Source organism: Aptenodytes forsteri, unplaced genomic scaffold (genome assembly GCF_000699145.1).
Source record: "Aptenodytes forsteri isolate BGI_AS27 unplaced genomic scaffold, ASM69914v1 Scaffold85, whole genome shotgun sequence".
Taxonomy (NCBI): Eukaryota; Metazoa; Chordata; class Aves; order Sphenisciformes; family Spheniscidae; genus Aptenodytes; species Aptenodytes forsteri.
The window spans coordinates 87,338-102,352 of NW_008795533.1; the positions used below are offsets into that span (position 1 = coordinate 87,338).

At 53.1% G+C, this 15,015-nt stretch overlaps 1 protein-coding gene across 1 annotated transcript in view; it reads left to right on the forward strand.

Annotated features, from left to right (window-relative positions):
* Positions 1–1,173: 1,173 nt before the first annotated feature.
* Positions 1,174–15,015, forward strand: part of AIFM3 (apoptosis inducing factor, mitochondria associated 3) — a 31,969-nt gene continuing 18,127 nt past the window's right edge. Inside the window, exons 1-7 of the mRNA XM_019472803.1 lie at positions 1,174–1,225; positions 1,355–1,568; positions 6,802–6,911; positions 9,079–9,188; positions 10,576–10,620; positions 11,917–12,013; positions 14,148–14,260. Coding sequence (XP_019328348.1) covers positions 1,174–1,225; positions 1,355–1,568; positions 6,802–6,911; positions 9,079–9,188; positions 10,576–10,620; positions 11,917–12,013; positions 14,148–14,260 — 741 coding nt within the window. The remainder of the gene's footprint in view (positions 1,226–1,354; positions 1,569–6,801; positions 6,912–9,078; positions 9,189–10,575; positions 10,621–11,916; positions 12,014–14,147; positions 14,261–15,015) is intronic.

Consider the following 15,015-nt stretch of genomic DNA (forward strand, 5'->3'; position numbering starts at 1 on the left):
CGGATGAAGCTGGGAAGACCCAGCACCCTTCTCTTGCTGCAGGGCTCGTCCCGCTCTTCTGGGGCACATTGTTCCCCTCTCTTTGCCTTTCCTTAACCTGTTTAGGTCATGAGCTTTAATTTTTATCTTCTGCACAGCTTTTCCTGTTCATGACATTTATAAGATGGGGAAAGCTCAGCAATCTCCCACTTGCTTGAGACACTTCTTCAGTCTCTGGCACTTACCCCCCGGCTCGCTATAGAACTCCCCTGGGGTTTATTATAAATATTCATGGCTTTAGTTTTGCAAAGTCCCTAGGAGCTGAAGTGATGTTTTTCACTTTATGAAGTGAGAGCTCATCACTGGCTTCCTCTGATGCTCCTGTGTCCAGCCTGCTCCCCCCAGGCACGGGGTGATGGGTGGGGGTGCGGCTGGGTGGGTGCACAGCGAGGCTGGGCGAGCGCTGCCAATGAACATCTGCATGTCTTCACCTGGGTGGCCTAGGAGAGCCCCTGTGCTCCCCCTCCGCCCCTGGGTGGGGAGGGGAGGACCGGCAGCACATCCCGGTCGAGGCAGCGGGAGGGCAGGGGGGGACGGAGGGGCAGCGCCCCGGCTGTGCAGTGCCAGGGGCTGCCTTGCTCCATCACTGCCCCGTGACAGCACCCAGGGTGGCGGTGGGGCCGAGGGGACCCGCTGGCTCCGGTATCCCCTCTGATGGTCTGGGGGATGCGCGGTGCTGGCACAAGCAGCTCCTGCGTGTCCCTGGGTCCCCTGGTCCCCAGGCCAGGGATGCCTTTATTGTCAAACGGGTTCAGTGGTGTACACCTAAGTAAAACGGACAGTCCTTGCTTTTCTCACTTAATGCTGAAGGTTCAGTCTATGCTGAAAACCTCATGGATATTTCTAGCTCCTTATTAATTGGTCTCCATCTAATGAAGCAGCTTTATACACCATGCAGCGTTGGCTTTCTCTTTCAGTTAATGTTATCTACAAACAATTAAAGGGTTTTTTGAAGTCTGTCTGAGCCCTAGAGGCCTTGGCATGCCTCACATGTAGCTGCCTGAAGCTGTTTTCCACTAAATAGGACAGGAACTGTGACTGAGGGGTTGTTTTGCACTGATGACTAATGTCTGCTTGCAAGAATATGTACTTTATGCATGCAAAGGTGCCCGATGGAGAAAGAACAGTGGAACAATGGGCTCGGATAATCAAGCCGAGTTTGATATTAAATGTTTTATCTTCCCAAGCAAGTCAACAAAAAATGTCTGTCCTGATGTCTGTCAGCCCCTTGTGAAGTCCAGGGAAGGAGGGAGAGGCAGAATGGCAGCAAAACCTCCGGCTTCATTTTAATGAAGATTTCTGTTTGTTCCTGCAGTTGAAGTGAAAATTGAAGTCGTGATACCTGAGAAGGAGAGAAGCAAGGAGGAGATGTCGCCCAACGGGAAAGCCAGCCCCCTGATCTACAAAGTCAATGGGACTGCCCGGCATTATCATCTCGAGGAGCATCCCATTGCCAGCAATCCCTACCACAACCCAAAGGATGTGGTGGAAGCGTCCGTGTGCCATGTGAAGGACTTGGAGAATGGACAGTAAGTGCCTAAAATTTTTGCAGGTAAAACTTGAGAGGCCTTATAACATAAACCGACCCCCCTGTCTTGTTCTTTAGAGTTTCTGGAGATGATAATTTAACTTAGTAAAGTAATTTTTTTTTTTCATCTTAAAAAATGACATCACGGACAAGTGACAACTGTTTTTTACCAGAAGGTCTGCTGTTCCCTGCACGGTCTGCCCTGGGACTCGTCTTAGAGAGATGTGATGTTCTGTAGCGGAATTTCTCAACAGGCTCTGCTCAGCTTGCGTTAGACAACCCTGACAATTTTTTATAAATTCATAGCCTTAGTAGTTTTACGAAGCAGCATGAGTAGCGCATGGGTGGAGCTGATGGGGCAGATCGTGTGCTCCATCACTTCTGCAGCGCCTTGCTCTTCTAGCCCAGCTCATCTCTTTCAATTTGCTCTTTCACCAAGGATGCAGTTTTCCAAATTTTTTGCTAATGGCAACACACTTCAGCTGCGTACAGTTTCACTACCCTGATTTAAGAGTTTTCTGAAGCCTAAAAAGTGCCTGTCCCGGTCACCGTGCTTTACAGGCTGGTGTTTCTTTTCTGGGGTAGATGTGCCTTTTCTGCAGCATGTTCCATTAGTCTGATGGCCAACATCTCAGCGGGCTCTGTCCTTGTGTGAAAGAAAACATAGTTCGAAATAGCTATTATTCCAGTGAGGGAGTGATGTCAGGTGTGTGGGACACAGCAGGAGTCTGGCAGCTATTTGCTTTTAATTGAACTATTGCTTGTGATAATATTCTAGAATAATCCATGTACTACAACCTACTTTGTGCTAAACTTAAGGGGCTTTATGGGCTGTAAATTCTTCTCATTAGGTAAGTTCATCCAGGAATAAACTGGTTTTTTTCATTGTGATGGGAATTTACGTATTAGACCGTTCTACAAAGGCATGCACCGGACTCTGTTGGATTAAATCTTCACGTGATGAGGTGTGGCTGACTCTGCAAGCTCTGCTGCAGCTCAGAGAAGTGCTGGAGGGCCATCAGGCCAGCAGGTGAATGGCCTCCTCCAGTGAGAGGTGGGGGTGAGGAGCCAGTAGAGATGCACTGGACTCGAAGGCAAGCACAGTGGCTGCAGGGCTGCTTCTGGGAGGTGGTGGGCAACCCACTGCCTCCTGCGCAGTTGAGCAGCGACAGCAAGGCTGGGGAAGAGGGGACCTGGGGCAGAGCACAGGCAGTCACCGGGGTTGCCTTGAAGCTGGAGCGAAGCAAAAAGGGGAGACTATCCTGGGAAATACTGGTTGCACAGGGAGGGTCCTGTTCCAGTGTCAAGTCAAGATGTAGCCTGATGGCTGAGCACCAAGTGTTCACGGAGGCAGCTTCTGCTGACTTTGTCTTTGGGGCATTACTAAAAAAGCGTGCTCTGCTTTAGTGCCCCAGTGCAGGAAGGACTTTGGAAAATTAGGGCTGCAATAGATGCATTGACTGGAAAGCGTGCAGTATAGTAGATGAAAAGATTCGAAGAGCTCTGCCGGTCGCGAGGAAGGTGAGGAGGGACCTGGCTGCAGTCCGTGGGAACATACCTGGCTGCAGGAGGCTGTAGCAGGGAGCTCCTCAGCTAAAGCCAGGGCTAGAAACTGGCATCTGTCTGGAAACTGGGCTCACACTTCAACCATGTGTACGTTCAGCTACTGAAACACGCTGCCAAGTATGGCAGCGGACTTGCCATCACTGGACATTTTAAGTTGAGAATAGCTTTTTTCCTAGCAGGATGAGTCTAGCACAAAAGAGAGGTGCTGCAAGAAGGTCCCACGGCTTGTGTAAGCAACATGCCAGATGAAAGGAGTCCCTTCTTGCTGTGATACCCAGAGGGATTTTCTGGGATGCTTCTCTCGAGGAGTGTGCTGGGCAGGGGTGTGCATGGGCACAGCAGCAGTGTGGGGCACTGGCACAAGGGTTCGGGCACCTCTATGTTGTGTTAGTGGAGTCTGCAAGCACAAGGTACTCTTTCTGCCCACCCTTTCTATCCTTCTGGTACCAAGATGGTCTCAGCAGAACCAGTAAAAGATGCTGGAGGGTAAACTCTGGCGCTGCTGTACGCAGCCAGCCTCCCAGCAGGCTGCCTGGGGGAGGTCAGTGTGCTGCAGACAGAACCAGCCAGCCTCCCAGCAGGCTGGGGGAGGTCAGTGTGCTGCAGACAGAAAACAGCCCTCAGTGCTCCCTCAGCTCCTGAGCAAAGGTCCTTTGCAGGCCAGAGCTGAGTTTTAGCTGGTGCTTCACAAGTGGGGAGTGGAGTGGGGCAACAGGACAAATTTCCAGCTGAGTAAATAGCTCAGCGGCGAGCAGTGCAGTGTAAATCATCCTCTCGCTCACTCTGGAGTGGGTGTAGGATCGGGAGCCTTGCAGGTGGCTGTGTGCTGCCTTGAAGACACCAGGTCTTGTTTTTGACTCTCTCAGATCACGCAGTTCCTTGGGTAAATTGTAAACTCTTTCACTCATCTTATCTTATCTTATCTTCCCATAGAGTTATGGTTGTCATTTAACCGCAGGTTTTATCTGAAGTTCTGCACAGCTGAGGAATGCAGTAGGACTTGTACTGCTCTATTGCCCTTGTGCTGACGGAAGGACCTCCAAGTGCCAAGTGTCCTACACGGGGAGGGAGCAGACCTGCATCGCTCGGGAGTGGGGCTGCCAATTTACTGGGACAAAACGGCTCCCAAGGGCAGGCATGATGAGCTCTGCTGCTGTTTTCACCCGAGGTGGCAGGGAAATTGAGCATTTGCCGTTACTCTAGTGGGACAGTTGATGCAGGTGGAGCAGGCACCTGCACGAAGACTTGTCCAAGGTGGGTTTGAAGGTGTTACAGAGGTGCTGGTGGACTGAGCCCTGGTCTCATCTCCATGGCTGTGAAGCAGAGAGGGGGACACGTGTCTCTGTAGCCTGGGTGCTAGTGATGGGATAGAGTTGGGATGTAACCCAAAGAGGAATGAGCATGCAAAGTGTGTCCCATTCTTCTGAGACCCTGGGACCTACCGTGCCTGAACAGCATTCAGGGATCACACATGGCCAGTAGCTTTCTTGAGCACATGGGGTTTGCTGTGTGCACAATGGTGTATTCGGTACACCAGATGCAATGTGCCGGGCTTGCTGTAGAGGCGGTCCACTTCATGCAATGGGAACAACCAGGATTTCCAGATAAACATCAAGTTGTGCGGTGACAGGTTTTCTGCCTGGAAGAAGGGAAGTTTCCAGGGAACAGCAGCTCTGTGCTCCGCGCCCAGCTCCCTGCAAAACACGGGCTCACTCCTCATCTCTCTGCTTTCCTCCATGGTTAGCTGGAAGGCTCTGCTGTAGGGAAACAGCTGCTGATAATTGCATTGGGAAGAGGTTCAGTGCCTCACACAGGGCCATGGATTGCACAGGGTGTATCAGGGCTGTTGCTTGGAAAGGGAACACCTGAGTGGTGAGACGAGAAAAGGAGGTGAGGACAGGACATGTTGGGATGAACATCTGGTGGAGACATAGTGAGAGAGCAGAGAGTAGACATCTGCTCAGTGCAGAGCAACATCAGTCTCACTCAATGATGCTTGGGCAGCCTGCACTGCCCCATGGGTGGAAAGCCGCAGAAATCCCCTTGGCAGAGATCTGGGCAGGTGGAGGAGTGGGGGTCTCAGCGCTGGTGCCTCCTGCATCCCAATCTCCAGACTCTGCGGAGAGGAGCAATGGGCAGCCTCCTGGAAATGAAGAATGGTTGAAAGAATCATATTTCAGTGCATAATGCAACTGCCCGGTGTAATGCCACTGCCTAAATGCAGCCCAGTTCTGTATATGGTCTGCAGGGCTTGGAAACTCTTGCAAATAAAAGCACATGTTGCAGATGCATCGCAAAACCTGCGCCCGGCCAGCCTGCAGCAAGCAGAGCAACGGGCCACAGCCGGCTGGCTGCCGCCGGGCACCGGGGAGGAGGCACGCCATTCCCAGGGAGACCTGGGCAGCCGGCTGCTGTGGGCAAATGCACCTGCTATTTGGGGACGCTGCACCCACACTGCGGCCAGCGCAGAGGTGTGTGTTGCTCAGCACAGCCCTGCTCTCAGTCAAGCCAAGGGAGTTAGAAAGGATTTTCTAAAATGCTGCTTTCCAGCACTAATGGCATCATTAATCACTCATTCAGCAGATGGGGATGCTCAGTAGCTCTTTCTGTCTTTGCAGACAAGGTGCGTGATCGGTAAAGAGATGCTTTTGGCCAGGACAGGGGTGGCTGGAGCCTCAGCCTGCCTTGGCTGGTCAAGGACCAGGTGACTGCAGCTGGGGAGGTGTGACCCAGAGAGCCTAAAAATTGCAAAGCTTTGTGTGTAAAGGATTCCTGCTGTACTAATCACGCTTTTGTCCAGGGTACCACACAAGCAACTGTGGTCTTTCAGAGAGCACCTGAATCTCTCCGGGGGAATGGCTTGAGGGTTAAGTTGGCTCCTGTGCAAACGCGGGGCTGAGTGCCAGCAGCACCAGGGAGGCAAAGCCCCTCCGTGATGCAGAGCTGGGGCCAGCAGCCCAGAGCAGGCGGGCAGGTCGCTGTGTGAGCTTTAGTCTGCAAAAACAGCTGAGGGAAACAGCAAGGAGGTCACATGTAGGTGTCTGCTGTCCTGAGGGTTTTATCAGGAAAAGGTGACCCACGTTGTTGACCCTGGGATGTGGCCAGGACCAGAGCATGACCCCCTGAGGCGCAGGGAGGCAGACCCCAAGGCCGGAGTATGCAGGGGGTCAGAATCGCCTCTCCTGGTTTTCAAGTCTCAGAAATGTTGTGTTTGCTTTGAGTGAGTGAACACAAGCCTGGCAGGGACCTGCTGAGCTGCTGGGGCCAGGAGGGGAGGTGATGTCGCAGTAAAACCCGTTTGGCTTCTTGCTCCCACTACGTGCTGAAAAGCTTTATTCTGACCCCCTGGACTTGGGTGGAGACCACCAGCTGCTTCCCGAGCAGCTGGGGAGGTGCTTTGGGCCACCTCTTGGCACAGTGATGGATGAAGAAGCTGCCACTCAATGGCCCAGCTTGGATGTGCCCCAGGCTGGGAGCAGTACAGCCACCTCCAAAACTGGCTTGGTGACAGGAGTGACTCACACCTGCAGGTCACCTGGAGCCGGTGGTGAGCAAGTTGAAGGAGGGGGGGAGCCTGGTGGGGCCAGGGCTGGGGTGCAGGGTGAGAGGGTGGCATCCGCTGCCAGGCGGATGCTCTGCCATGTGTTTTCCGTGCTCCTCTTCCCCAGGATGCGGGAAGTGGACCTGGGCTGCGGGAAGGCTCTGCTCATCAAGGAGAGTGGCGAGTTCCACGCCGTGGGACACAAGTGTCCCCACTACGGGGCTCCGCTGGTCAAAGGTCAGTCTGCATCACATCCTAGGAGGCTAACCAGGGGCATCAAAGTGTTGGCAAAAGACAGCCCGGTGTTCATCCGGCTGTGCTGCTGGGCATGGGGCTGTGCCATGCGACACGCTCAGCATCTTCTTGGCATCTTCTCGCTGGGGGAAGGCATGGGCAGAAAGCTGGGGGTGCACAAACCTCCCGGGAGTACTTCGCCGCAGATCTGGTTTGCTGGTGACCCCAGCTTGCCACTGCTGGTCACAGGGCTGGGGCTTCTTTGGGTGACTTTGAAGAACGAAACGGCATGGGCGCCATTAAATTTGGCTTGTGCTTCATTCTTCAGCTGGAGCTGAACCTCTCTTGGATGGTATGAAACAGCTGCAGCTCACTGTCCCCACTCAAAGCCTGGTTTTATGGGGCTTTTCGTATTGTTCTGTTTATCGGTTCCCAGCCACTGAGGAGTTAAAAAAATGTCTTAAAGGGAAAAAAAAAATCACCTTATGATTTTTCAGGCCACTCAGTCTTAATAAAAGCCACAAAACCACAGCTCCCTGTAAATCAAAATCCTGTTTGTGGGGGAAGGAGGGAGCTTTTTGGGCTGATGGGATCCTTTCAGTAGCAAAAAGAAATGTTGCTGATGTTATTGACTGAAGTGGGATGAGGTACAGTGGTTTCCCATCTTGGTGCTTAAAAATAGCATCCTGGCATTTTCTCAGCATGGGCTTCAGGCAGGTCCTTACCCAGAGTCGGAGTAATGGTAGCAGGCAGTGCTGGCCCAGCTGCGTGCTGGAGAAATGCATCACCCAGACTGGGGGTGGGGGGCATTTTGCTAGAGGTGGGATCCTGAGGAAGACAGCAGAGCATCCTGCTGAGTGCCCTCTGGGCATTGCTGGCCCAGCAGCAGTGCTGGGTGCCGGCAGCCATGCTCTCAGCCCCTCGCCTGGGTCTAGCATCCCGCTGAGCAGGGCAGAAGAGCCCCACGCCGCTCCAGTGGCCAACGAAGGTGAGAGCCTGCCTGCCTGTCAGAGACCTGCGGGCGCATCCCTGAGACTGGCCGCTCGCACAGGGATCTCGTTGGGGAATACAGGACTTGCTGCAGAAGTAAGTGCAGGGGCTGCCCCGGCGTCCCCACATGTGGTGGGTGACGAGATGTGGCACTGCTGTGCCTCAGCGAGCGAAGGCACAAGCTCAGGGCCGGTCCGGCATGGCCAAATTGTAGCCGTTCGCTCTGCCCTGGTGTTGTGAGCCAGCTCTTTCAGGCGGGGAAAGCCAAAGTCCAAGGTAGCAGCCTCTGAGCAAACACTTGCGAGGAGTGAACTCGTGGCTTTGGGCATGCCCCGTGCTTTTCTGGCAGTGTGCAGACTCCTTGCTGTGTCAGGATCTGCTCTGAAACATGCTTGCTCTAAATAAGTGATGCTCTGCTTGAGGCACTGCTTGCTCCAGGTGCTACTGGGGCTTGTGGAGGTGACTACGAGACCCTGGAGACTGCAGCCCCAGGCCCTGCCGGAGAGTGAGATTATATTCCAGGCAGAGCAGACAGCTTCGGAGCTGTGCTCAGAGGCGCTGGAAGGGCACTGTCAGCGAGGGCATTTTCGATGGGATCCCTCATACAGGATCCCAGTTGGTAACTGTGTTCACCCTCTATCCCAAACGGCTGGACCAGTCCCATGTGCAAGTTAAGATAACTCCACATCAAGTAGCCAAGATGCTGTTGACCATCCAGGTCCACAACAGCTGCCATGTGTCCTGTAAGAGCGGTGACACCTCTGGGTAAAGGAGGAGTGTCACGGGGACATGCTCGCAGAGTCTGAACTTTGACTGTAAGAGAGGTGACACATGGGCGTGGGTGACACATTTTACTCTGGGTAAAGGAGGAGTGTCACGGGGACATGCTCGCAGAGTCTGAACTTTGAAGCTGCTCTGCGTGGAGCAGCACAGCTCCGGCTGCTGCAGGAGGACCTGGGCAGCAGCCTTCAGCCTTCAGGAGGTCAGCCTCACTCAGCAGTGGCGTTCTCGTTGTGAAGAAGCTGAGGAATCCACCATCACCAGGACAGCAGGAGGGAGACCTGGCCTCTGCCATCCTTGCCCTGGCCAGGTCACGGCAGCTCGACCTCAGTGGGCTGCGGGCAGGGACGGGAGGCAGCTGCAGGGCAGCACCAACTCTGCTCTGCCGTGTTTCCTGCAGGGGTTTTGTCGAAAGGAAGAGTTCGCTGTCCCTGGCACGGAGCTTGCTTCAACATCGGCACAGGCGACATAGAGGACTTTCCTGGCTTGGACAGCTTACCCAGGTTCCAGGTGAGACCTTCGTTCTTGCAGCGGCAGAGGAAATCACAGAATCACAGCATGGTTTGGGTTGGAAGGGACCTTTAAAGATCACCTAGTCCAACCCCCCTGCCGTGGGCAGGGACATCTTTCACCAGATCACGCTGCTCAAAGCCCCGTCCAACCTGACCTTGAACACTTCCAGGGATGGGGCATCCATAACAGCTCTGTGCAATCTGTTCCAGTGCCTCACTACCCTCATCGTAAAATGTTTCTTCCTTATGTCCAATCTAAATCTACCCTTTCTTAGTTTAAAGCCATTCCCCCTTGTCCTGTCGCAACAGGCCCTGCTAAAAAGTCTGTCCCCATCTTTTTTACAGGCCCCCTTTAAGTACTGACAGGCTGCAATAAGGTCTCGCCGGAGCCTTCTCTTCTCCAGGCTGAACAACCCCAACTCTCTCAGCCTTTCCTCATAGGAGAGGTGTTCCATCCCCTGATCATTTTTGTGACCCTCCTCTGGACCCACTCCAACAGGTCCGTGTCTTTCTTATGCTGAGGGCTCCAGAGCTGGATGCAGGGCTCCTGGTGGGGTCTCACCAGAGCAGAGCAGAGGGGCAGAATCCCCTCCCTCGACCTGCTGGCCACGCTGCTTTGGATGCAGCCCAGGAGACGCTTGGCCTTCTGGGCTGCGAGCGCACATTGCCGGCTCATGTCCAGCTTTTCATCCACCAGTCCCCCCAAGCCCTTCTCGGCAGGGCTGCTCTCAACCCCTTCATCCCCCAGCCTGTATTGATACCGGGGGTTGCCCTGACCCAGGTGCAGGACCCTGCCCTTGGCCTTGTTGAACTTCATGAGATTCACATGGGCCCACTTCTCCAGCCCATCCAAGTCCCTCTGGATGGCATCCCGTCCCTCTAGAGTATCAACTGCACCAGCTTGGTGTCATCCGCAAAATGGCTGTTTGCATTGGGATAAGCATGCTCTTTGAAGGTGTGGAGCAAACATTTTCTAAGCACATGCTGGGGTGGCCAGTGGAGAGTAGCACCTCACCCAGCTCTCCTTCCTCCCTGCAGCTCCCCTTGCATCCACCCACCGGCATCAGGCATGTCGTGGGAACCTGAGGGTAGAGGTGCACAGTCTGGGAGGCCTCTTGAGCTGGAGTGGGGTGGGACTGAGAAACCAGCCGTAAGCCTGAGATAAAAATCAGGTTTTATACCGACCATTGGTGCATAGTTGATAAGAGACAGGAAACGTCCCACAGCCTCGAGCTGGGACGAGCCCTGCCATGGCCTGAGCTCCTCTCGCAGGAGACCTGGTGAGATTTCTGCTCTGTTTGTTAGTTGTTGCACAGAGTTAATCACCCTCTTCATGCCGGAGGCACTCACTGTCCTGCAAACCACTGATGTTCTTTTGCCCTCAGGTGAAGATTGAGAAGGAGAAGGTGTACATCCGAGCAAGCAAGCAGGTGAGGTGCCACTGGCATCCCAAAATCAAGGCCCATGCTTTTGCTTTTTGCTCTGTGTGCATGGGGGTGGGGGGGAAATGCTTTTCTTTGGGCTCTCTGGCAGAGGAAGCAGTGCGTGAACAGAAGGGTGCATGAACATCCAACATGGGTAAACCAAAGGTCCACCTAGCCCGGTCCTGTCTCAAGCAACAGCCCGAAGTTCATACGGGGACACAAGTGGAGCAGGGCAGAGGTGTTGTGTCCCCATCCCGTCCTGCCTGTGCTCCCCCAGCCTCCCTGCAGCTGCCCGACACCTGAGATGGGGTGTCCATGGATTCAGGAGGTCTTCCTAGGTGTTTGTCCTGAACTTGTCCTATATTACCTTAAGCTCATAGCAACTTTTAATTTAGTTGGCCCATGGAAACAGGCCTCTTCCACCAGCCTTTTGGCCTTGTCTGCTGGGTCTGAATGTGGCACGGTGATGACAGAGGTCATCTGTGCTCCCTCTTGAGCCCAGACATCAGCTCCTTTTGCTGGAGAGGAACCTGGTGCGTGGGCAGGGAGGGCTCTCATCGCCCCAGATAGGATGCAGAATGAAGCCCATTCAGGCCACTGCCATCTTTCTTTTCATGAAAAGCCTTCTTCTGATGCGCATTTGCACATACACATGTGTGAATCCAGTGGCTCAGAACCAGCCGGACCCTTACAGCACTTGGGTTAGACCCAGACAGGTCACCTGAATGGCAGCACTTCTACTTCAGCTGATTTGGGTGGGATGTGATGAGGAGGGTTGAGCCTGTTCCCTCTACCAGAAATGGATTTTGGCCTCCAATGGCATCAGAGGATCTGTGCAGCAGGGCTACAGTGTCATAGGTCCTTGGGTGTGCTCTGGTAGGTTGGACAAGCCCGTCATCTTCTTTGGATATCAGAGGTGTACAAGCTCTGCTCAGGTGCAGGATAAAGTTCCTGATAGGACTTCTGCATTTCCATCTCACCTGTTGGTTGCAGAATTGCACAATAACACACCTGGGCTGCTTTTTCTATTTTTTTTCCCCAGCTCTGTGTACCTGGATGAATTTGCAGAAGATGATGGATTTATTTTTCTCTTGTGCCTTGTAAGGGGGTAGTGCACTAGACGGTGGAAAGGTATTTGGATGAGCATGGGTTTGGAGTGCTCGTGGGGTACAAGGGTGCAGTGGTTCCCTTTCTATCCAAGCTGTTTTATGACAATAGTGTAGTCATCCCCATTCCTGCCCAGCTACCCAGGTTAAAGCTGAGAAAAGATAATGACTTTTCTTCTTGTTGGTGGTGGCATAGGCTCTTCAGACACAGAGGAGGACAAAGATGATGGCAAAGTGCATCTCCTTGAGCAACTATAACCTGAGCAGTACCAACGTGCTGATCATCGGTGCAGGTATTGGGTGGTATGTGCTGGGACCGCCGTGTGTGTCCCCTCCCGGGTGTCTGTGTGCCGTGCACCTTCTGTCACCCCTCCTGCATCCCTCCCTGTGCCAAGGGTCAGACCAGAGGGTCTTCCTGGGCCTTTTTGTCCTAGACACTAACGGTCCAAAGGTGCCCTGTGCCTCTGGTCTGTGGAGCTTTGTAGTTCCCTGTCACAGTCCTTTGTAGTGGGTGTCCTGAACCCTCTTCCCTCTACACCCTCCCCAGATACATCAGTAACCCCTGATTTCCACAACTGGTAAGTGTAAAATCCTCTCAGGTGTTCCTGTGATGTGGATACACCTTTTCCTCTTGGAGCCTGCACATCTCTGTCTCATCCCATTGCAGCTGCCTGCAGCTCCAAAGCTCTTGCCTCAAGGTGCTTCTCTGAAGATAAATTCTTCCATCTTCCCAGAAAATACCAAATCCCTGCATGAAATAGCAAAGCTGCCAAGCTATCTTTTCTTATCGCTTGTCCCAGCTCCATTTGTGTAATACAATTTTTGTAGAAAGCCTGATGGAGTGAATCCCATCTACCGAGTTTGCCTGTTTCTGGAATGGGTTGGACGCTAGGCTGGACCATGTCATGGTGAAACGGAGGATGGGAGGAGGACACAAGGTGTCTGGTGTTGGACCTGGGGCTGGGAGGGAGTAGCTGCTCCTGGCACATGGGTTGTTCTTACTTGATTACAGCCCCCAGGTCACCAGATCCAAGCTGTGGAAATGGGGAGCACACGGCGATCTCTTGCTCCTGCCATCTAGGTTGCAGCTTGCAGCCTGAGCAGAAGGGAAAACCAGCCCGGCTGGCTTTTTTCCCTTGCTGCTGGGTAACATTTTTCCCTTCCTCGTGCCCCTGCTGTTTGTTGACTGAAAGGCAGGGTGTGACACTGCTGCTCCCCGAGGTCAGCTGGGCTGTCCTGGTGTGCGGCAAGGCTGGACAGTCATCAAATCCTCAGCAAGGTGACTCCACAGGCAATGTTAGCCATTGCTGAAGGAACTTTCTCAGGCTTGACCAGCTAAATTTACAGGGCTATTAAAGACCAAGGTCTGTTCTCGTGGACGGGAAAGGAGATTTCAAAGCTGGGGTTGTGAGGAAGAAGTGTTGGGAAGAGACTACCCATCCAGCCCTGCATCGAGGACCAAGATCCAGCTGTGCCCAGCAGAGCTGAGGGCAGGCGACCGCGGCCCCTTGCTCATGTGAGCGGCATCCTGGCATCAGTGCAGCAGCAGTCCTGGCTCAGCATGCTCCAGGCAGCGTGCACGGGGCGTCCACCCACCCACCTCTTCTTCCACTGTCCCCCGCCTTTGGGTGCATTTTGTTAACGGACCAAACCACGATACTGTCCAGGTCCATCTTCTTTCATTGGTATTACAGAAACTGTGGCCTTTACAACACTCATCGAGTGAGGCTTCCTTGGTTGAGAAGAGACTCAGGACTTCTCACTTGAGCTCTCAAGTCTCACCAGTTTGGCCAGGGAAGAAGGGACATGCCCATCAGACTGTGTGGCTGCAGGGGGACAGCGCGCCCCAAGGCAGCTTTTTGTTTGATTTAGCCTTTTTTCTGTGTTTAAAAACAAGCAAACAAAAAGACTTCAAAGAAATTGCATGCAAAATCCTCCACAGTGAAACATGCAACCAACACTTCAGCCGTGAAGGAGGGAGCACTGAACGCTCCCTGCCCTCCGTGTTCGGCTGTAAATTCACCAGGAGCTGAGTGCGCAGAGGGGAAGCTGCAAGACCCTTCCTCGACTAGGGGAGTGCAAGGGTCTGAGTGGCCGCCCATGCCCCTGAGCTTGTGAGAGGTGTGTAGGCGTTGGCAGCCCTCCTCAGGTGTGCTCTTTGTGGGTCTGTGTGAGTTTAGGGACAGACAAGTCCCTCAGAGGATTAATGTCACGCTCCACAGACAGAGGGTCCCTCCTCCTGCCTGGTGCATCCACCCCAACCGGCTTCCCCTGCAAGCTGTTTGACTTGGGCAGGGCCGTGAAGTAAGGCCAGGGCTAGTGGAGATGGTGATTTTGGAGACAGCCCCGGTGGGGTTTAGGAGCAAAGGGTTCAAACCTTCAAATGCCCCATACGCACGGCTGCCGCCGGTCTTCCTTCTCCCTTAGGGGCAGCTGGACTGGTCTGCGCAGAGACCTTGCGCCAGGAGGGCTTCTCGGACAGGATTGTGATGTGCACGATGGACCGACACTTGCCCTATGACAGACCAAAGCTCAGTAAGGTTTGTATCACTTTGGGTATGTCACATTCCTCCCCCATTTTAAAAATTGCCTTAGGACCTTTCCCCACCGTTATTCATTGCAGCAGCATGTTTCTTCTTCCTTATTTGTCCTGTCTCTGTTTTCCCTTGAATTTTCTTTTCTGTTGGTGACTGAAATATGAAACACAGAAGAGGAGTTGTTCAAACTCTGAACTAAGAGTTCTCCAGCACGGAAACAAGGGCGTTCTTCACAGGTCTGGCAATAGCTGTCTTGGCCAGTTCGTACCTGGATGGATCTTCTTATTATGTTTCCGGATCAAAATCTTTAGGGCAGTGAAATGGGGCATGTGAAAAAATTGTATTGTCTACCAGGTTTTTTAATAGTGTATGGTTCTTACTGCCCAGTGATGCTCCGTGCCATAATCATTATGATTATCGGTCATCATCACAACTTGGTGACTTGATGGCAGTGCAAAGATCACTTTTTCTGGCACACATCCCGTTTTGCATTCCAATTTGTAGACACCGGATGATCTTCTAATCACATTTTTTATTACTGATTCCTGAGCCTTACTTGATATCAGACAGCAACTCAGGCTGGACAGCAGCGTTTGATCTTGAAGCTTGGAGATACCGTAAGAACAGGCAGTATATGTATTCCCCTTTATGTCAGGGATGCTTCCCTATGGGGGCTGGTACTCTACAATCACAGCACCTAACTCTGCTTCCAGCCCCAAGGCAAAGTGATTTTCAAAGGAAGGCAAATATGCATGTGG